The 24,127-nt window shown below is 35.4% G+C and overlaps 1 protein-coding gene across 1 annotated transcript in view; it reads left to right on the top strand.

Annotated features, from left to right (window-relative positions):
- The window catches only part of Alk (Anaplastic lymphoma kinase), a 1,262,077-nt gene extending 1,239,333 nt beyond the window's left edge, over positions 1-22,744 (top strand). Inside the window, exon 25 of the mRNA XM_081725826.1 lies at positions 20,266-22,744. Coding sequence (XP_081581952.1) covers positions 20,266-21,213 — 948 coding nt within the window. The 3' untranslated portion in view covers positions 21,214-22,744. The remainder of the gene's footprint in view (positions 1-20,265) is intronic.
- The last annotated feature ends 1,383 nt before the right edge of the window (positions 22,745-24,127 follow it).

Here is a 24,127-nt window from a genome sequence, read left to right as displayed (position 1 = left end):
TCCTTTTTGAAATATCAACTCAGTTTTGAGTCAACAGACTTTTCTTCTCAAAATTAGTTTCAACAGATATTTTTGTTGAATATTATATTAATATGTTGTCGTTTTTATTTCCTCTTGTGCTTCTACTCCAGCTGAAGAGCTGAGGTTGCTCTGCAGCACAGGCGTCATTGACCTTCAGCGGTTGCGTGTTCCAGCGTCTCTTATTCATATACTGTGATGGGATAAGCAACATTCATTCACTATTTCAACAGCTAAAATAAGCAGAAAGCTCGCTTTCAGGTTGCTCTAGGAAATATGTCGCCTTAGCACTTGAGAATATTTGTCTTTTTCTTCCATTAAGCTTCTTTTTCTTTTTAATTTTCCCATTTGCTTCCTTACTGCGCTCACTATTCGACGTTTCCTATTCCTATAGAACACTTCCCCTCCGTTTTACCCTTATCCTTTCTCATGTCTGGAAGAAACCTAAAAATAGAAGCGCGTGCAGAAGAGGGTTACAGCTTCTCTTCCCCAACCCTAATGGAAAATCTCTCCTCCGTTCACAAGAGAAAAAGCGCTCTCATTCATCCCGAAAAACCATCCCCAGTACTGCAGTTCAGCGAAACATCCCCTTTTCCTTGATTACAAGTGGAAATGATGACGCAAATGTGACGTCATAGCTAGAGCCTGACGTCATTCCCAGGGTTGTTTCCATGGAGGTGAAGAGCAGAGGGGAAGAGGCCTTTACCAGGTCCAACACGTGGCAAAATTCACCCCTTGCCCCACTTTCCTCTCCTCTGCAAATCCACCCCTAGAGGACACACCGAAGGTAAAGTCAACGACATCCTCATTCATGGAAAGGGTCAAAGGGTTCTATGAATGACTGCGGCAGTTTGTGCAAGCTCAAAGACGGCGCGCTATCAATGGCGAAAGCGACCGCAGAAAAAATGAATTATTCTTGATGTATTCTTTTTACATAGATGACCTATATTCAAATATTCACAAAAGGGAAGCATTTTATTATTCACTGTTCAGCCATCATACAATACCACTAAAATGAGGCAATACAAAGTTAGAAAAGAAAAGTATTTTTTCATCATTCATTCAGCCAGAAACTCCACTGACAGAATTCTCATTCAGTTCTTTACTTTCAGGGTCGGTTGAAGGGCTTAGTAAGAAACAAATACGGACAAAAAACAAGCAAAAGAGAGCATTTTTACTGAAATTGTTCGTACCTCTATTACGTGACTTCAGCGTTATTTACGTGTAGCATTAGTTTTCTGTCTTTTAACAATAGGTTCAGTGAAGATACACATCATAGAATATAGAAAATGTTATAAATATTGAAAGACAAGGCAAAATTCCAGGTGGATATTGTGAATAACCATTAACATTTTAACAACATAAGTATTCGTCGAGAAGTAGAGAAGTACAAATGACGGAACGAAAACCTTAGTGTTCGTATGGAAAATGAGTTCATATTTATAATATATTAAATTGTTAATATTAATGGTAAATTGTACAACATTATTACATAATACATTTGTAAAACACATTATACTACATACATACTACACTGTATTACATACTTTTAAAATACATTTGTAAACTATACATACATGTCTAGGTGGATCCTTCACTCCTTCACTCAATTCGCATTGAGATTCAGCCATTTGTCTCACTGTTGCTTCAATTTGTCCAAAGCTCTCCTCACATTCCGCTTCACTTATTCATCTGTTTCGAAACCTTTACCTTGCAATGCAGACTTTAACCACGGAAAAAATGGGCGGCACCAAATTGAGGCTGTATAGAGAATGGGCCAGTCGTTCTCATTCTAATTCTTTAATTTCGTATATTGTTTCTGTGCTGAGTGGGGATGGGCGTTATCGTCAGGAAGAGACCAGGTCGTTATGTTGAGTTGTATTTCCCTAAAGAGGAGTTCAGATCAGACATAAGCGACCTGGTATCTTGTTAACTGGTGACGAAAAAGTGATATGGAATGTGAAGAGCCAGAGGCCTGATTTTTTTTTTTTTCAAAGGGTTTGGACAAACTGGTGCAACGGTGAGACAAATCACTGAATCTCAATGTGGATTATGTCGAGTGGTGAGGAAGGATCCACCTACACATGTATGTATAGTTTACAAATGTATTTTAAGGAATACATTTGTTTTACAGTTTAGGGAAACTTATATATTGAACGACCCACGTATATATCGACTTTTTGCACAACTGCGAATATTGTCAATATCAGACACTCTACCTAGAAATATTGTATTACTATATTAGTTGCTATCTTTAGCAGGTAGAAAAATTAATTCAAGAATTCTATATTTCCATGCTAATTGATTGTCATGATAGAGACTTTTAAATGTTTCCATATAAAATAATCGTGAAAATCTTTAGAATGTTTTGTCTCGCATAACTGCTAGTAGTTTCCGATTCAAGCTTTCGTTCAGTATTTCCCTCTTATAGAAAATCAAACCTGTGACCTAACACAGGATAGTAAACACTACTTGGGCTCTCTTTTGCTTGGAGATGCATATGTAACTGCATATTTTTATAATATAATACAAGTATGTAAATAAAGAAAATAGAATATTCCGTTTCTTTCAAAAAACAATTTGAAAACAAACATTTCTTTATCCGATATAGCGAACGTGATATTTTTCTTCATGTTTCACGTTTGACTATTTCATCATCTTTCTCCCACTTTTTCCCCTCTACTCTTCAATTCTAGGTATGAAGTCGTGGTAGCTGAATAAACGCGCATACATCTAAATGGTGCCATAAATTATTGCACCGAAAACAAACTTGACTGCTTTGAGACGTTGAAAGCTGATACAATTAGGTGGGGACAAAGCATTTTACCTTTACTCGTCCCTCAAATTACGCCCTTTAGGCTAAGAGAAACGGATAAATAAGGCAAGTGAACGATGATGGAAAAATCGGTGGAATGGGAATGTGGGAGGCAATAGGAATACCCCGGACACGATGTTGGCCACCACAAACTTACTTAACCGGGTATTGAGCCAAGGACCCCATGCACGAAAGGCCTGTGCTCTATCACTGAGCCACCATGCCCCTGTCGTATCAGAAGACAAAACCTAATTTCTAAAACTATAAAAACGAGGCTTTAGAATTCATTTTGTTTGTTGTGTATTCATCTGTGCTGAAGCAAGGAAGTTCTCAGGATGAAAGACCACTATAAACCAATGAGGAGACCCCTCGCAACAGGAAGACAGGGGATTATCCTTTGCATAACATATAGAAAGATTATGAGAGATTTCATGAAATAGTGATCAACAAAATTTGTATTCCGTTATAATAAATTTAAGACTCAGGCTAACACACTGACAAAATACAAATTATCACAGACTATGGTGGTAGTAGGATGGCATAGTCAATAAGCTTTTAACAGCTCTAATAGAGCAAATTAAAAGATAATTTAGCTCATATTTATATTTCCAACATGAACAGTGAATATTCTAAATTTTATTAGAATAACATTTTTTACATTATGAAAATATTGTCAGTTTATTTGCTATAATGCTAACCGGCTAGGCTAAAGGAGACGATGATGATGAGAAATAAATAAAATGAAGAAGAAAGTGGAAGAAAACGGGAAAATCCTTAGGAAACCCATCCACACGGCGTTTGTCCACCACAAAGTTCACTTAGCGCGAGCTGGGATCGAACCAAGGACCCCAAGCACCAAAGGTGAACGTTCTTTCACTGAGTCACCACTGCCCTAATGCTAGGTAAGAAATAAGCAAAAAGGGAAAAGGGAGTCTGCAATTCGGCAACGCAGCGCTAAATATTGCATACCATTGGCTACTGCTTTTATTGCTTCTTATCTGAAAAGAATTGTAGGTTGTCATTATGACGCTATTAAGACGACAGTGCACAGTGTGGTTATTAATATATAACCTTAATTGTGATTAACTATTAACTATTGTCCAAAGATAAGACACACATACACAAAGTGATAGAACATTTTGAGCTAATAAAAATTATCGTAGCTTGAGGGTAAAATGTCTTGCACAACATTGTTAAATAACAGATTATCTTCTTCTTACGGTGACACGCAGACTCCTAACAGTGATCCTCATACTCTTTAACAGTGACGTGCATATTACGAAGTGTACCTGTAATTAAACAATATGCATGTACAGTTAACAGAACCTTTTATTACATTCACAGAACATACTATACATGATATTATCTGATAATTACTCGTATTTAAATAATTCTAAACACAGCTAACTATCTCTCTCCTTTTTTGGGGTACTACTTCATACATGTGATTGCAATTACTAGGGGCACGCGAGGGACTTCGTCCCCCAACTTCCATAAAATATCTATGGGGTCTCTCCACTTCCTAAAAAATCACGATGGGCAAAGATGGGCAATGGGGACGGCATAACGCCATGCGTCCTCCTACTATTCAGATCCATTTTTACCCCTGGTTGAAACAATAAGATGCCTTTCACATGTACAAAAAAAGGAAAAAGAAAGAAAAGAAAAGAAAAGGGATACGTACTTCTTTCTGGAAAATGAGTTTAAGTCAATTTCACTAAAATATGCGTTGTCTGAGATCCTGATTAGAAGTCCCAATACATACAAAGCTCAAAACCTAATAGTCTATGTGCTTTTTTTAAATATATATATATATCAGTAAAACATGATTTATACAAAATGAAGTACAACTGCGTATTTTTGACAGAAATTAAGTTTAGCTCAAGTTCACTAAGTAGTTTCTAAGTTTCTTAAGCAAATATCCAAATAAAGATGATGTTCAGAAACTGATAGTTTATCTTCTTTGTTTCGGATTGTCGGAATGGTTATAGGCGAACTGGGATTTCCAAACAAAATGTGTTCTACTGAAAATTGCACAAATTATGTTGGTTAATGTCAGAATAAAATTACCCAGTCTTGAGCTTTGTGTCGACTGAACTTTCGATCAGGAACTCGAAAATAACTGTACAATAATGAATTTGACCTACGCCAATTTTTAGGGGGAAAATTTGAAATCGCTTCCTTCGTTTATACTTACTTTTACTCATTTTCTCTTAGTTGGACGTCCCACCAAGGCTAAAGGAGACGGGGATGATGAGATGGATGATAATGGGGAATGAAGAAAGTGGGAGAAAACGGAAGAACTCCGAGAAAACCCACGTACACGATTTTTGTCTACCACAAAGTTCACTCGGCGCAAGGTAGAATCAAACCGGAGATCCCTATTTGCCAGACTGAGTGCTCTACTACTGAGCCTCTGCGGACCCCTTTTCTGTTCCTATATAAACATGTGAGATCATACACATTATATGAGTTTATCTCATAATTTTTGAATGTCCCAGTGATTCAAGCTTCATTTCTAAATCGCGTAAATTTATTTCTCATGCCCAAAGATGCTGTCGGTTTATTCATGTTCCCTTTGTCAGACCTTAAACCTGATTCGATAAGTATAATGCAAAGACCTGTTATATTTTCTAACCGATTGAAACACAAGTAAGATCTCGAGTACTCATACTTACAGTAGGAGATGTCGATAAGGAGACGGGAAATTTTCTTCCTGTGTTCGTCAACAGGATTTGTGTTTTGCTCTTGCAGGGAGGTGCCATTTGATATATCAAGAAATATGTTGGGTGCGAATGAAACTCGAAACTAAAAAATTGATGACTGTTTCTCATATTTCTTTTTCCATCTCCCATAAAATATGCATTACATTTTTCTATGCACTCTTCTTTCATCATCCTATCTTATTTTTAAAACCCATTCACATCTAAAATGTTTACTAGTAATGCTGAAAATAGTGACTTCCCCTCTATACCTCCTTTTCCCCTCTGCACCTTACCTAGTGTTTACAGTTTGTTTCCTTCCAATTACTACCCTGCTCTCGTTTCTTTAAAGTCATTTTTATTCATCCTATATTCTTCAGGGCCCTTTTACCAACAAGTCGACGAAGCTGGATCATAAGTGATGCAATATTTACACAACTCAAACAGCAGGCGCGTGTTGACATGATGATAGGCCATGTGGCAAGTGGACTATTTAACACGAAGGTCTCCATTCTGTTAGTGTATTCAGTCAGTTTTTTGTGGTAGTGACATTGAGTGCTCAACAACGTCTGATACGGGAACCGTTACTGTAGGATTTCAAACTAGATATGACGCTGTACAGCAAGCCAAAACATCTATCATCCGAAAGGGGAAGGTGCCGTGAACCACAGCACAGAAGCTCTTTGATTCCAAAAATGTTGCACAGACTGTAAAAATATCGGAAATCAGCTAAGGTCCAGTCGCCCAAGCATAACAGATTCTGAAACCATACGACACCTCATTGAGGAAAATCCATCCACCAGCACACGACAATTGTCAACTAACTCGGCATGTCCCAGTCCATTGTAATGCGTCACCTTCAAGAATTCGAGAAAACCATGAGACTCTGACGCATTGTGGCACATGAGTTGACCTCAGCTCAGGAAAAAAGTTGAGTGAATGTGTCAGAGCAACTGCTGAAAAATCCGTGTAATGTGCGTATGCTAAAACGAATTGTCACATATGACGAGAAGTGTGTTTATTCAAAATCCGAATGTGCAAAAACAGTGGTTGAGCAAGGGCCAACTTCCAAACTCTGTCGTCAAGCATAAAGTTATGCTGTGTGGTGTGTGTGGTGGAACTATGAATAGATAATTAACTTTGAATTTGTTCCTAATGGTCGTATCATCAATGTCGACCATTAATTCGAACAGTTGAAGCAGATATATGCTGCACTACGCGAAAAATATCCTGTAAATGTGAACGGAAAGCCCACCCTGCTGCAACAGAATAACCCAAAATCACATTCGGCTCAAGAAATGCAACAAAATTGGATGAACTTAGATGGCATATTGTCCTGGCCTTGACCCTTGGTATTACTGTCTGTTTCGGTCCATGACAGGGTTCCTGAAATCCCGATATTTTACTAACCAACAAGAAGTGGGAACAGCAGTAATTGACTTCTTTACCTCTAAAGACAAGACGAGTGATTGACGTGGCCTCGAGGAACTGGCAGAAAGGTGGCAACACGAAGGACTATACTGTGAATGATAATCTGTTTTCATTGTACTGTAATAAATACGTATATTGTGTACCAAAATTTTGCAAGACTTATGACTAATCCTTGCATATGAGACATGGATCTACAGCTTAACGTCAAATCCGAACTACATAAGCTCCCAGTCATTCGAATCCGAATCTCCAGCGCCAAAGGCACGTACACTATCCACATACTCACGAGTGAGCTCCTCGTTCAACTCCAGTGCATGGAGTCCTTGGTTCGATTCCAGCTCGCACAAAGTGAGTTTTGTAGTGTAGGGTTCCCCCATTTCCTTTCACTTTCTTCCACCACCATTTCATTAATTTTTCACCATCAATGTCTCTTTAACTTAGCCGGAATAACTGTGGGACTTAAAGATTTCGTTTCAAAGATTTTCACGAGAGAGCTCCTTCTATATTCAGGTAACAGTAACGCTATCAACATTAGGGGGGTCGAAAAAATCGAAAGTTTGAGGATCTCTTTGCGGCAGTGCGGAAATGTACCTGCATGTAAGTATTACCCCTGCAAACTTTCAGAAACTTAGGGTAATATCTTCTGTCCTGGCAAGGCCTATGAATTTTCGGAAATTTGATCAAAAATAGGAAAGTGTAAATTTTCAATAGAATCGTAGGCCTTTTCGCGGTAGTGCGGAAAAGTTATACCTACATGTAGGTATTACCTTGTGCGAAATTTCAAAACCCTAGAGTTTATGTTCTGGCAGGGAGTGCAAAATTTGAAAATTCTGTGAAAATTTCAAAAAAAAATATTTGGTTTTATTTTTTAATACAATGCATTTATCACAGCATTTTTCATGGTAGTAACGAAATGTTGCATTTACATGTATTTAACTACTATAAAAAGTTTCAGAACTCTGGGATAATATTTTCTCTTCCGGTAGTTGGCCTGAATTTACATATTTTTTCTTACTAGTACATGAATCGTATTCTTTCAATCACAATAACTCATTTGTTTCAAGTAAAGCAGCAACATTTTATAACTACACAGCTATTGACTTCAAATGTTTCATTCACACAAATACCTGATAGATTAGAATATTTATGTTTTAACAATCAGAAAAATAAACGAATACATTATAAAACTTATGGACTTTCAATTTCGAATTTGTGAAAATTTTTCGAGACGGTTTCACAATTCACATTTTATACTGACTAATTGAACCTGAATGATGGCACACTTTTTCTGGATTTTAACGTAGTCCGAATGAAGTCGTCGTAGTTTTCATGACCGCAAAATTTCCTGGAGACTTCCGTAACTATCTATTCAGTTTTTTTCCCCCCGCAGCTTCGGTGTGGCATGGGAGGTCAGCGAATGACCATTCAGTTGGAACCTCTTCTTGCAGCATGATTTGCAGATCCTCGGATGTTAAGTCATTCAAGACTGGTGGTGGGGTCACTTGGGTTGTCTGCCAGTCGATCATGTCAGTGTAGTCCTTAGCTTCAAAATTTATTTTAGGAATATTGAATTTGCGAACACCATCAGCTTCACCTGTTGCTTCAACTTCTCTGGCTCTGGCTTTTATAACTCTTCGAACTGCAAGTGTTCGAATGTGTGCTCTTTCGTAGGTTAGCTTCGCAATCAGAATGTTTCCTGGAGATGCGAAGAAAGCATTTCACGAAATCACATTGTCCATCACGTCAAAGTGAGTTTTGTCCAAATATCTAGAGGTCACAATGAATTGGTGAACGTGTCGAGCTCCTTCTTTAATTGAATGTTGGACTTTGATACGGAACCAGAATGGAACATACACTCTCATAACGAACTCCACTATGGTGATCAGGCTGTGTGAATGTTTCGTTGTGGAAACATACAGTCGTAAGATCCGGTTCACTGTTGTTAACCAGCGAGACACGTCGAGTCGCCATGGATCGCATTTAGCTATATCTGCTGATCAGATTCTTGAGGGAATGGCAAGAGCAATATCCATCAGATATTTTTGATCCTTACTAGGAATGGATGGATCAATCGAAGACAAAACACAATTAACATGTATTTGAATATGGTTTTAGAAAGATACATCACAATTGAATATTGAAATGAAGAGTAAGAATGAATAATGGAAAATGGAAATGAATATCTTTTAACGCTGTCGCAGTTTTCATGAAAAGTATTCTGCCATTATCAACAAGTCATTGTTGCAAACTGACATACACACTTCCATGTCGACAACTTCTTTATTTTGATATAAGCATTTGTTTGTTTATATCATTCATCAATTGCAATATTCATAACAATATAGTCAATTTCAGGAAATTGGCATTGAATCTTTGCTCAAAGGTTAAAAAAAAAAAAAAATAGTCAGAAACATGTCATCAGGTTGTGTTTCGGGGAGTTTCAACAGTTAGTTGAAACTAAATTATTATGAATATTGTTGGTCCGTAAAAACAAATGCATTGAAAAGGTATTGGCCACGTACTTTCAGAATGTACCTAGGTAGAAAACTACCGACTTAGCACACAGATATTCGTTCCATTTTTGACAGAGGACATCCCAAGACACCCTATGGGAATCAGACATCCAGAAACGTCTCTTACTGTGAAACATTTCTGGGCTCTTTGGAGTGTAGCCACAGGATGACTATTGGACATCCGAATATCTTTGTGATCGGTCAAAAGGGCTAAGTCAATTACTTTTTTCCAGATAAGCCAAAACAACTTTAAAATATGCCGGCAAACTGAAAACGGCCAAAAAGTAACTTTGGCCCTTGTGACCATGCACCAGTGATTTAATCCTGTGTCAAGCGCCTCCAAGGCACATTCGAGAGATATTTTCATTATCTTTAGAGTTTCTACTACGAGTTTGAACGTCCGAAACAGGTATGGGACCTGTCGGATGTCCAAAGGACGTTACGTGCACTTGAGTTTTGTTGGTATGTTCTTGTTGCAAATATATTTATCTTCGAATTATTTTGAACACTCCTAATACAGTTTTTTACAGCTCTTCTCCCAAAATGTAGTTTTTTTTTGGTACTTAGGATCACATAAGAAATTTAGAACATATACTTCATTGCTTGCTACAATCCTATCTAGGAATGCTAGTATAGAGCTCTTAACGTTTCTAGACCCTTAAACATGATTGTACACTTATAAAAATACTTTTCTGCAGATATCTCAGCGGTCAAGCTTGTAATATTAACCTAGAGTTTAAAACTCAAACATATTATGAGTTATAAAATAAAAGACGAATTATATTTGTTAAAGCAACACAAATATTGCGATGAATTTTAGCCACAAAACTGTCATCGAATGAAACATTTGTCTACAGCACAGACAGCTTTATTTCTTCTACTAGATTGTAAACTGTATCGATCCATTCATTCTAGGCTATCCTTAATACACGCAATCTGCACTACGTAGCTTACATGCAGTGAACGCTTCATTCACGAGAAGCCTCTATTTCTGAATTCTACATCTATAAGCAGCGTTCGTTTCGTTGTTTGTCTGATAAAAAAAATGCATGAACGTCCATCGGTATTTTTGTCGCTGCATGATATATGAGTGTATTTGGTTTCTATCACGTAATGTATTTGAATTCACCATTATATTGTACTCCATTGCCGCATTTCATTTAATTACATAATAATCAGAAATTGTACTTAGGTATACAAAGAACTAGTAAACGTTCTAGCTGATTTAAATACCATAATTGAAAATTGAAACTCTCTTCTATGTAGATAAATGCAAAAGGTCAATATTTAATGAACTAAAGACCAGGATAAAATGAGAACCATGCTTGGAGTTCAGACAAAGTAAAATAAATACGTAGATCAATAAATATGAACATTAAACGATGACAATTGAAGAATATATTATTATTACTATAATATTAAATCAAAAATGTTTAATGCACAACAGAAGAGCAAGCATCTACATACGTTTTTGTTTGTGTAGAGCGAATTAATAAACGAATTGGCATTTAAGACATAACCCTGTTTCACATCGTGAGTATTCTGCTGAGACATCTGCTATAACTACCATCTCTAACGAAAGAATAGTCAATTGGCTTATTATTTTGCTCCAGGTAGGAGTACACTTTACTTCAGTAGCAATCAAATACTCAGAAAAAGCTTAATACATTAGTTTCTTCATTCATAAAAGCAATAATCACAATATGCATTAATTGAACTTCAATACGGACATCATTCACAGCAATGGTCGACATAAAATATTTCACGAAACTCTTAGCATCATACATACTCATAATAATTTTTTTCTCCCTTTCACAGGATGTGCAAAAATATGCAAACACATACCGCCACCGCTAACGTACACATTTTACAGAAATTCTTATTCCAGGAGTACTTATCGACAGTTAACGTTCGTTCAGTGTTTCTACGAAATTGTTTTTCCTGTGCTGGTGCCTATTTAATTACCTCATCCGCTGGCCAATCCCAGAGTTTCGGCTTGGTAGGCCAGTTCTCAACACAAATTATGAATAGTGGCGTCTTCGGTACTACAAACTCTGACCTCTCTCTCCCCGGACGTTTAAACTATAATTTGCTCTACTTATGCTTTACCAACACTTCCACAAGCAAAACTTTACAATATTATGTTAAACTTCTCTATCTAAGGAGGATATTCCCTATTGAAGTTGAACAAATAAATGTATATACTTATATGTGTATTTGTGTGTGTGATACAAATAAAGCCCATCAGAGAGTTCAAACTCATATTCATGCTAATGCCAAAAAGATTATTGATGTCTTAGTTGACCTTTTACATTTCCTGAAAAAATGAGGTCTTAAATTCGCCGAATTTCTCTTAATCCTACAAGAAAACTTCGGAAATAAATTAGAGGCATAGGTGCCCCCTTTCCCCCAGCTTTGAAACTCAAATGTGATTTTTAGCATGTCTGACAATGAATCTCTCTCTCATTGAATTACGGCAGTAAATCCAGTTAGCTTTCTTGAACTCATTTAAGTATTCTTTAAATATATCAATACTTTAAAATCTCAATTTCCAGCACTAGTGTTTGCCATTTTGAACGAAATTTTTGAGTATCGATAAGATCCGATTGAGTCAGCGCGGAAGAATCAGTATTCTGTAAAAGCTGTATAACAAAGTATTCCAGCATGGATATTCGTCCTTTAAAAAATAAAAAGACACAGAGACTGCGTTAACTTATAGTACTGTAAAACACAGTACTGTAAAACAATTACCTCTGAGCTGAGATTTATCAGAACAAAATGTTGCCATCAATAGTAGGTTGTTTCCTCGAGTTTCTTATGATCCTTTTAGCAGTGATAACTCAACAGACAAAGATAGCATTGAGCATGATGTAATTAAATCTTTGCTGATGACGTATCAGAAGTGAATCAATGATATTGAAAAATATGTTGAACAATCTTACTCCGTATCAGGCGATCTCAAAGTCAATTTATCGCGTAATCCGTGGATACAGTCTTCTTCATATGATTTCAGATCAAACATACAATCGTTATATATTCAGATTTAAGAAAGTCCATTTAGCAATTGGTTAGCACATTTAGCTATTCAGAAAGATGTGTTTTGCCTTGTATGACCAATGGTTCACCATGGTGTTAAGGACCGTTTATAGTGCAACCTTTTACCAAGTAAGATTTTCATTCTAGCTGTAAATAATATGGGTAAGCTGTAAAGATTAGATTAATTGTGTGTCTTAAGCGTACATCAAGCGTGTAAACAGAGAAAAAGTGCATTTGTTGAAAAACCAATTACAAAATTTGCTCTACGAGTAAAGTCTTCATGAAGACTATAGTTTTCACTCAATTTGGATGTAAAAAACAACTCTGCGTATCGTATATGAACTTACATGAAGGGAGTGTCAATCCCTTCTAACCAAGATTTGTTTTAACTTTAATTTGTTTCATTTCTCATAGTTCTATAAGATATACATGTCTAGATTTTAGTGCACAATTTGCTTAAAGATGTGAAAGATTATATAAACATATTATAAAATTGAAGATGGAAACATTCTTAAATTGTTGCGTTTGCACAGCTATCCATGTATATAAAATATATTGTCTTCATTTCCTTACTTCACCCACGTTCACCTATTAAATACCTGTGAGATCCCATACAATAAACTACTAAGAGAACTCAAATATATATTAAAATATCATATACTTTGAATATTATACAATATTATTAAGAGCCAGGAACTACAACGTTTACAGCAAATTTGATTTTATTTTGAGTTTAGCGTCTCTTTTAGCACCGAGGGTATATGAGACATGGACCTAAAGCTTAACGTCGGATCCGAACCACATGAACTCCCGCCGGGAATAGAACCCGGACATTTTATGCCAAAGATGCGTGCACGAACCGCTTAGACACGAAGGACTTCGTTTACAGTAAAGATTAGATGAATGTTTAGGATGTAATTTTCGGGGCTTCAAGATTCGCCTATTCAAGATTCGCTAATACCTTCTAGCTATGCAAACGTCAATCAAAGCGATGATACAGATTTCATTTTCTTATTAGCCGAAAGTTGATTTAAAAAAAAACAGTTTAGCTCGGATACGTTGGTACTTCTGCACCACTTGAAACTATTCTCACGCTTTTATTAAATAGTTCAGTATGTAGTGGGCAAAAATTTGTAGCCTAATGAAACATGCAGGAGATTTTCATCAAGTATAGTAATATCACAAAAGGAAGTCCCTTGGGCATCCCTTTTGAGCTTCATTCAATATGGCTGCCATATCAGATTCGGCCCCATCGTCTATAAAACATTTATTTTTTCTTAATTTCTTACTTGGTTTTGGAACTTATACCAAAATATTTTGTAAATAAGATTTCCTTTGTTTGATATATAATTCGTCTCTGTAAGTCAGGTAAATATAATGTTACAAATGATAGAATGGGCTTATATTTCTTAATCTTGTACTACCTGTGTTTCTTTCAACCATATTTTTTCTAATTTTATTGTTTTCTAAAACATATAGTATTTATATAAATAAAAAGGAAAATATGTCAACATGTCATAAGTACAATATACAAAATATGGTACATTTGTAAATAACGGGATATTATACAGAAGTATCTGTAAACTTGTTTAGCAAAATAGTTCGTAGAGAAAACGTTATTTAAGTAAACTTCAGCTTTTATAAACGATAAAAATAATTTAGTGTATAGTACATAGACAAAAATTAATCCATCCCTGACAAAACACACTGTTGAGACATAAACGGTTGAGTTGGATCAGACCCACTGCTGCTTCAGACTTAAAAAAAAAACTCATTGAAACAAAGAATTTTAAGGAGAGCATTTATTTTACTAATTTAGGTTTCATATAATAAACTCTACTTCTTTCAGAACACGAAATTTAGCTATCACTGAAAAACTAAAAAGAAAATGGAAGAAGAAACTTCGAAAGATTCATAAATGTAACGGAAATTTGAGGATAGTTCACCACTAAAATAATAACCACGTACATACCACTTTCATCATGTTGTTTTCTGATTCACAAAATGTGATCTCGAATATGAATAGTTGGACTAAGTACATGAGAATTTTACATTTGCAATGTACCAGCGTCCGAAAAAGAGTTTGGTGCTGGTATATCCAAACAAGTAATTGGGCAGCATTCTTCATTTTCTTCTTCGATCCCTAATCAATTGCTGGAATATCTTGCTCCATCCAAGTTTGCTCCTGATGGTACACTTTCAATAGGTGTCGTCTGCTAGCACTTGTTCTTATGGGTAAGACTGAGGGATGACTGACTGGTGTGAAATATGTTTTCTATATGTGAAATATCGAGAGAAATCCAGTGCGTTACCTTCATGCGATGCATAAAAGTGTAATTGGAAATTATCACACTTTTACCTAATTCTTCAGGATTCATAGTAGATTTCTTGAGCATACTCACAACCTGTTAAAATTAACAGTCTATCTCTCGAGTAGTTTCTAACAAGTTTTCTTCCCTTTCTGGAATAGAAAAAGTCGTGTCACTTCTTGAAAATTCATGTAAAAACAATATCACATAATCTATGTTTCCTCCTATACTTTCATGTATTTAAACATTTTGGCTGATTCATGCAGTCTGCCTTCTTTATGAAAGAGTTTTAAAAAAATCAGAAAAATACGTTTTAAGTAAACAGATACAAGATTAAGCGACACAAGTCTACGATAACAAAAGAGAAAGGACGACTAATCACGTGGCATCACGGCACTCCAAACTAAACAAGCAAGCAGGGAATCCACAAAGGCCTTATGCAGAGTTGTTCTCACGCGTGATTAATGCCATATTAAAGAATTGGCATTATGTGCACACCTATATTTCCTACAGTAGTCAGGTCTTTAGTATGATACTAATCATACGACAGAATGACTGCATAAGGCTGCCCGAAAATGAAATGGCAATGTATCAATTCCAGATGAGGCACGTCGCTAAATCAAGGAAAGCAAAGCGGTGTCGTCTTAATCGACGTATTGTGAAACTCAAAATGAGGCTTGAATCACAAGAAATAGACATAATACAGTGCGTTGATACAGTGTCTCACTGCATTTCATTTACGTGTGACTAGTGATTCTTGGTGCTTTGTTTATTTTATGAGGTATGTAAACTCTTGCAGAGTTTATGTTACTTCATTTTATGTTTTCCATAATACATTTGGAACCTTCATGTAATACACACACACATGTATATATATATATATATATATATATATATATATATATATATATATATATGAATGTAAAAACTACAAATTTTGTGTCATTTCTTGCCAGTACTATCAACATAATTTCGCATTAGGCAAATCTTGAAAGGTGAATCTTGAATTCAAGATTCGCCTACACATTCTCTTGAGTTAACATCTAGTTACCGTAGTTTTGTAGAAGGTATCTACAATTTATAAACCCGATCCAACTGAGATATTGTACCAACTATAGAAATTAAGAGTAAAAAAATTCTTGAACAAATGATGATAACGTGCTCCTCCCATAGCCAGGTATAGGCCCGAAGCTTGTTGCAAGATAAACGGAAGCATGCTTGCATTTCTTTCCATTGGTCAAAGATGACACTCAAGGATGAGACCTATAGGTTTCATTGAAGCTCTGCCCACTTGCGTTCACATAGCAAACGTACCCTGAACATCTTGATAACGAAATTATGGCTGCTGTATCCTGCAAACATTAGAGTACCGTGAACCAGTAATAAAACGTGTCATGGATTACCGGCTCACAACTTTTATGCAGGAAATCCGAGTCAGGGTCTCTCTTCTGAGATTCGGAGACCCATTTAGATTCAGTACCCGGAAGCAGTCAAAATATCAGCATTGCTGTGGAATTTTATACTTCTCTAATTATGTTCACTATTCGAGTTCGAACATTCATTAGTTTGATTCAGTATGTTACATTTTGAAATCAACATACCATGTCTTGAATTTCTCAGCTATAATTGTATATTTGTATTTCCATAATAAGAAATCATAGTTCTTCTTGAACATAGAGTGTATAAAAACATTCAACAAAGCAATGTTTGGATTCCGTGGTATCATTGATATTCTAAACGAGAAGTTTTACAGGTTTGCTTGATTAAAATTTGAGGATCCCTCATAAGAAGAATAATTTTACTTATTTCCTTTATGATTCTCATGCGTTTATACTCTGATAAACTTGAAATCTTGTAGTTATATTTCAATGCAATGTTTTAAAGACGTAAACAAAACGCAAGAAATAAAATTATAGATTTAGTGAGAAGACAGAGAGAGGGGAAAGGATCATGATTATTTGAATTACATTAGCAGCCTAACACATACCCCATTTGTATGACGATCTTTCGTCGTCCGGGTCATATTACCTCTACCAGGGTCACTCTGGGTCATGTCTACTCGGGTCCTTAGGTATGGTAGATCATGAGCTTCTGAGTCTTCCAGTTCACGGGCCACGAATTTTGTGACCCTTTTTATCATTGTTGTGACACATGTGGCAACCTTTTGCCCCACCTCTGAAAAAAATTTCTGTAGACGCCCATAATCACAGGCAGAAGGCGATTTCACCCCCATTTTAAAAGTATCTTTAACGATAGCATGCCGAGTCCAATATTTATGAAACGTGGATTGAGCTTTGTCTGAGGTTTGTCAATAAGACTTAAATATGGTTGAAGTTAGGGGAAGAGGGTGGATTCACCACAATTTTAAGAAAATTTTAGGATAAATTTCGTAAAAACTTTCACGGTTTTATGAAACAGAAGGTACAATTATTTTCTTTCAGGATTAACATTAACCCGTATTTTATTATTATTATTATTATTATTATTATTATTATTATTATTATTAACTCCCTCGATTACACTCCGAGACTAAGAAAAATATGATGATGATAATAAACAAAATAGAGGAATGAATAAAGTGAGAGGAAACAACAGAATCTCAAGAAAGCCGAAGCAAACGGTGCTTGTCCACCACAAAGTCCACTTGGCGTGAACTTGGATCACACTAGGGATTCCATGCACCAGAGATTTATCGCTCTATCACTGAGCCACTGTGTTTCCTTAAATTTCAGAGGATGTAATCAGTCAGAGGTGAATTCTTGAACGCTTGAGAATTGCCTGGTTAAACCTCAATAAACAAAACGTCGGTAGCTATCTACAGAAAACATCTACATAGGTTGAATAAATAAAAAACAAGAGCTCCTTTGTGATTAAGCTGTTAGGGTAAGCGCCTTTGGCGTGAGAAACCCGGGTTCGATTCCCGGCGGAAGCTCAAGTGGTTCGGATTCCATGTTAATCAGTAGGTCCACGTCTCATATAGCCTCGCTGCTGAACGGGACTTTAAATTCAAACTCAACTCAAATAACAAGCAACACTGTTCTTATGTCAGCACTAGAAGAGTTCCGTAGGTGAAAAGGGAATGTGAGACGATGAAGTGTGACGAGGTAACGACTGTGTGTTATTCAGTCAAGTGGAAGCGCCGTAACAATATGTTTTGGAAAGACGAACAACGTGCGTGAACCACTATTGAAGTAGCACGTGGTCACAGTATACAACAATGTTCTCAAGTTCCGTGACGACTTTTCCGTCAAAATGAAGGAATTGCTTCACGGGAATCACTAAGACCAGGATAGTGTTAATAATCACCACGACACAGGAGAAGCCATCATCAGTGCGATATGGGCAATTCCTGCGGGACATCGACAAAGATTGACGTGGTGACGGATGCCTTCCATACGTACAGCAGAAGGTGAAAAGTGAGAGGCCATTGCACTGAAGGAATATAACAGGTATTCTTCTGTGCATAAGGCCAGGTACACATCATAACAATGTTGCCATTACTTTTTATCCAGATCTTGTAACTTCCCCAACCTCGAAAGTTTATTTTTTCATTAAGGTTATTTTGCGTAAGTAGTATGTAGTTAAGGCTTTAAAATACAGTGAAAATATGAAAATTATTGTAAAGATTTAAATCTTGATAATTCAAACTTACACACAACAAATACAAGATAGGTATATTGCACATATATTTCGGCATCTGGTATAATGTAGCCCTTGCAGCATGATAATTTTAGTAGAATAACAACCTGAATTGACTGTAATAGAGGTTTCTTAAGTAACACTATCATTATGAGATACTTATAGTCGTCAAGGCAATGTTCACCAAGTTCATACTTACATTTAGCTCATTTCCAAATAAATCGTTATCATCTTTGCTTTGGTACGGCAGAGCCGGATTTGATTCCCAGAGTTAGTACATGCCATTTAGATCCCACACAAAACTAGATGGTGTCTTGTGTAGATCGTGATTCAAACAAAACATCGTTAGTTTATACAACAATAATGTAACCAATATTTGTCTTATTGGTTTCAAACACGTCTGCGTGACATATTTGGAAGAAAAATCCGAGATTATATATTTTCTATAATTAATTAGAAAAAATCAGTAGGTGTGTTTCCGTGAACAATGGTTAACGCGTGTTTTCAGTTCGCATTTCCGGATGTGGTCCTCGGCGAGAGTATTGGATTTGATTACAAACCAGAGCAGTGGTTCGAATCTCACTTTAAACGTTAGGTCCCATCTCATATAGCTTCGGTGCTGAAAAGAAAAAAGCATTAACCTCCAGTCAATCGATCAATCAAAAATTGGTATGAATTTTTGTAATTTAAAATTATTTTCCGACTATCTTCATTCTCATAGGGAGAACTATTTGTTAGATTTCATTATACTTGATCTTAGAACGCTTTGAATGTACAAATACTTATAGTTTTTCTCAATGTATAACCCTCTGAATCCCCTTATACACATGGTAAAGTATTTACTTACTTGTATATGGGTTACTTTACTTGTTAATGTTAACTTTTCAGTTCGTTATGCAAAAAGAAATATGTAATATGCAATTTATAATTTTTTTCTTAGTGATGTTTTTCTTAGCGTTCCATACTATGAGGTAACTTCTCTTTAAATATGCTGTTGCTAGGTTACAATAAATTCTTTAATAAATTTAAATTTATGAATGTTTTGATCAAAATATGTAATCAAACACAGAATTAGTTTAGTTGCTATTAAGTCGAACGGATAATAATTTTGTACTCACTAATTGCAAAGAAAATAAGACGTATGCTTTTAAAATAGGTATTGTTGTATATTGTTGTATTAAAGTACATACGCACTAGGAATTTTTCTTCAATCAGGTCCTTAAAGAGAACAAAATATATACAATGTGGATCCTCTCTCTATATGAAGAGCTGAGAGCCAGAGTTAACCGTCTCTACTCTTGGCCAAAATTTATAGCATTTTTCTTGTTCTGGCATGTAATACATTCGGAAAACCTGTTGTGGATATAATGTATTAATGTAAATTTCAAGTACCGTTTATTTCCTATATACAACAGATTACTTTATTTTTCTGTTTTCCTCTTTAATAACAATGGGGGTGGTAAATTCTTGCTCATATCACTTAGTATGAGAGGTCTAACCTACTGCTGGAATTTATTTTGTGTTACATATAAAAATTAGTGCTTGATTATGTATAAATAATTGCAATAGCAAAATCGTTTCTACAAATATACATTTTCATTTGCTGTAGCTGATGTAATCAAATTAATGTTTTATAGATATATAGCTTACCTGATAAGTGTTAAATTATATTTTAGTTATACGTTTCAAGTTTGAAATTTCAATCACAGAGTTGCGTTTACTTACTGCTGGGATTACTAATTTACTGCTTACATGAAAGAATTATTAGTATAACCATTTAACCACACAAATTCTCTTTACAGGACCCAGATGTTATGAACTCTCCATTACCAGTTTTCTATCGGCCTCCTTCGGCTGAAAGAGACGCAACCATTATGAGACCACCAGCTCATGAAAATTCGTGTCTACAAGTACAAAGGCCAAGCGACGGTGGTGAACCACAATCACCTGCTTCAGCGGACTATCTTATCCCTGTTCCATGCAACCCTGCAGACAAAGTCGAGCTTCAGTCGTCACCATCTGCTGGCAGCGTTGATAAGCTACTAGGAGGATCTAGTTGGGAAACAAGTTTTGTACGAAGTCCTAGAAATCGCAGTGGAGGATATACCAGCGTCCCAACATATGACTCAGCATTACCAGAATCTAAATCAACACAGCCGCTGCTCGAAACATCACCGACTGATTCCCCAAGTAGAAAGACAGATAGTCCTATCGGAGGCGGTATTGTGAACATGGCAGCCAATAGATCTCCTCCTTCAGACACTCATACAAAGACCAGTAACATTAGCAGCAGCACGAGCAGTAACGCGAGCAACAATAAAAACGATGACGAATTAGCAGCTGCTGTTGGAAGTCTGATTAGTTTGGAAAATGGTGATAGTCATCAACAGTCCTCACATCAAGACCCCATTGCCACTGCTGCTTCTACTACTACAAGTGTCAATAACAATAACAATTTGTCGACCACAACCGCTGCTGTCTCAAGTAATGTAGGCAGTACGGTCAATAAACCAAGCCTCAAGGCTAGTTTGTCTCTGGACGCATCCGCACTCACAAAGCAACATCCCATAGGACAACCAGTTCCCTACGTGAACGTGAGTGTAACGACGTCGCATTTACCTTTAAGTCGAGCAGGTTCACAAGAACCTCCAACCAATTCTCAACAACAAGGTCATAACAGGTCAGGTGCTCCTTACACTGTCCATAACGCAAACAGGCCATTGCTAGCGGATAACGAAATCAGCTGTTGAAATAATTCACTGTTTTTCTTCATAGTGAAAATAAACATTTTTTTAAATAAACAAATAGGAGCTGGCCTTCCTATAAGATTAAAATAACGAGGTCGTAATGTTGGTCAAACTGTCAATGCTGGTCATGAGTTTGACATCAATGATATTAGTGTCTCATTTTACAGGATCTTTTATGCGTGTTGGTGAAACAAGATAAACATGCCATTATAATGAACTCAGGATTTCTCACAGAGACTTGCGCCTCCTGTTAATAGAGTTCATGAACAGTTTTCGACCATTGGAGCATTTACTGGCTTTTGACCCTTGTCTAAGTACATATAAATACTGTATATGTTTAAGAAAGATCTGTACCTAAGGTTCATGTGAGTGAATGTGTGGATGAATGTATATGTGTACATGTCATAATCAAGAAGTGTGGGTATGTTTGTAGATTTATACAAAAAAGAAAAAAGGAAATACTTGGGAGATCTGGTGTTCACATTATGGAAATGATTAATTGTTTATATAGATGAACCAAACTTTCTGCTGCAAATGAAAATCCGAATTATTTCCAGCCTTCTCTTTTGCCCTCTTATATTTTCCATGTACTTTGTCTTAGTGATTTGGTACTCAGAAGTATAAATTATATATTATCTACTATGGTATTTCTTAAGTTTATTTTCTCATACAAAAGATTAATCGTGATTTTGTCATCTCTGCTACCGCAAGCGTTACATTAATTTCTTACAAGTCAATCTTTGTGATTTAAAACAAACTTCAACAAGTTTTGTAGTGAAAATAAAGTGTTACAGTGCACTCGAACCACCTATAACAGTGGTTGTGATTTGTATAAATTAGTGTGTCAGTGCCCAGAACACAATATTGATGCTAATGACGTATTTCAGTGCCAAAAAGTAATAATGAATAACCAAGGTTTTAGAAATACTTTTAGAAGAAAGAACTTTTTTCTCTTTGAATAAGCTGATACATAAAACTAAACAGAGATAAATAAAAATATATATTTTATTTACGACCTCCGTTGAAAATATAAATATCTGAATATATATATATATATATAAATATAGAGTGTATGAATGATCATTATCAAGTTGTATATTCTTAATTAGATTATGTATAAATATCTGTGTGTAAGCATACATAAATTGCATCAGACTGAGAAAACCATCACACATTTCGTGATTTTCCCTGAGTTGTTATAAGGAAATAAAAGAGGCATTAAATATGATATAGCTGTCATACATACAAGCATATATATTATGTGATGAACCAATCTCTTTATCTAACAACTTCTGCGCTAATTTGTGTGTCTTACACAAAGAGTAAAAGTATGAGAAAACAATAAAAATAGAAGATTAAAATAAATGAAAACCGATATCTCTGTGGAAATGTAACCTTGAAACAAAGTGTCGTTTTATGTACAATTTTGTTTCCTTCTTGTTCACAATGCAGTAAATAGTTGTATTAATGTTCATGTTAGTAATGTTTTAAGTGGTATCATTCACTTTCATACGCACGCAGACAGACAGACAGACACACACACAGATACACATACATACATACATACATACACAAACATACATTAATATATATACGCAGTACAAAATAAGATAACCAGACATATAATTTACATCACAAAAACATATACGTACATATTTATTTAGAACAAATTTTACATATACACACGAATATATTGTATATTCAAGGTCATCTTCATTATAGAAATATGTTACGTGTATTTAAAATAACGTGCGCACATTTAAGTGACCTGTATACCCTAGTGAAAAATAAGGTTGGTAAATATTAATGTAGATTATTTTTGAAATTAATTCCAGTTGCATAGGTAGATATTACATATTTCGAAAAAATTTGGTTTATAATAATGCAAAAATTAATTAATATATTATCTATGTATTAAAGAGTTGAATTTATAATTTAGATTTTCACGACTTATGTGATTTTATTGAGTAATTTTTGGATTGTGACATGATTACATACATTTTTGGTAAAAGAAAAATAAGTATTTAACGGAATTATATTATTTAATCTATGTTTAATATTACACTAAACAACGTTTACAATCTATTCGTTGGATCTTCTTTCTTGTCTGTTCTTGCATATTAATTTCTGAAATGCATTTATATTTTTATATGTGTTACTTGTGTAAATTAAGCTTCATTTATGTACTGTTTGCGTAACATCAACAGAACCAAAATTATTCATACACGTTTTTCCATGTCAATAGAATTAATTTGTTGTATAATCAATTTTTTATATATTGTTGTCAGAAAAATCAATAAAAGCTTATTGGGAAGCCTATGAATTGAATAATATAATATTGAAAAAATGTAAAATTGATTAATGGAGACAACGAATTATAAAAGATTATCTATTCTGTCACTACTAGAAAAATAAAAAAGGAAATAATTCTCTGTTTGAAGTAGAAAACTATTTTAGTACATTAAAAAGAAAGAACTAAATAAACCTAGTAATTTTTTGTGAACGTTTTTACCATGAAACAATATATTATATATATTGAAAAACTCCCATCTCAATTTCAATGTGAAAACAGTGTTCTGTAGCTTACTGTTTTATGCCAAAAAGTGTGAATGTAACGGCGTACATGCGACTATTCATATGTGTGTGAATGGGTGCATATATATAGATATGTATAATTGCTCACAGAGACTCATCTGACGTTGGTTCAAGAATTGTAAAAGAATATCTGACTGACCAAAGAAGGCTGCAACTTTGTACGTTAATATTAATACAGGATTTTTTAAAAATTTTGACGTGAAGAAGGATCGATAGTTGAAAGTAATATGTATGTGTATATATACAGAATATATATATAAGTATTCTCAGTGGATATGTTGTGTGCATGTATGTACGTAAGTGTATGTGCGCGTATGAACTA

Source organism: Thermobia domestica, chromosome 9 (genome assembly GCF_964235325.1).
Source record: "Thermobia domestica chromosome 9, izTheDome1.hap1.1, whole genome shotgun sequence".
Lineage (NCBI taxonomy): Eukaryota > Metazoa > Arthropoda > Insecta > Zygentoma > Lepismatidae > Thermobia > Thermobia domestica.
Note: the sequence above shows the minus strand (reverse complement) of the source record. Positions and strands in the feature narration are given on the sequence as shown.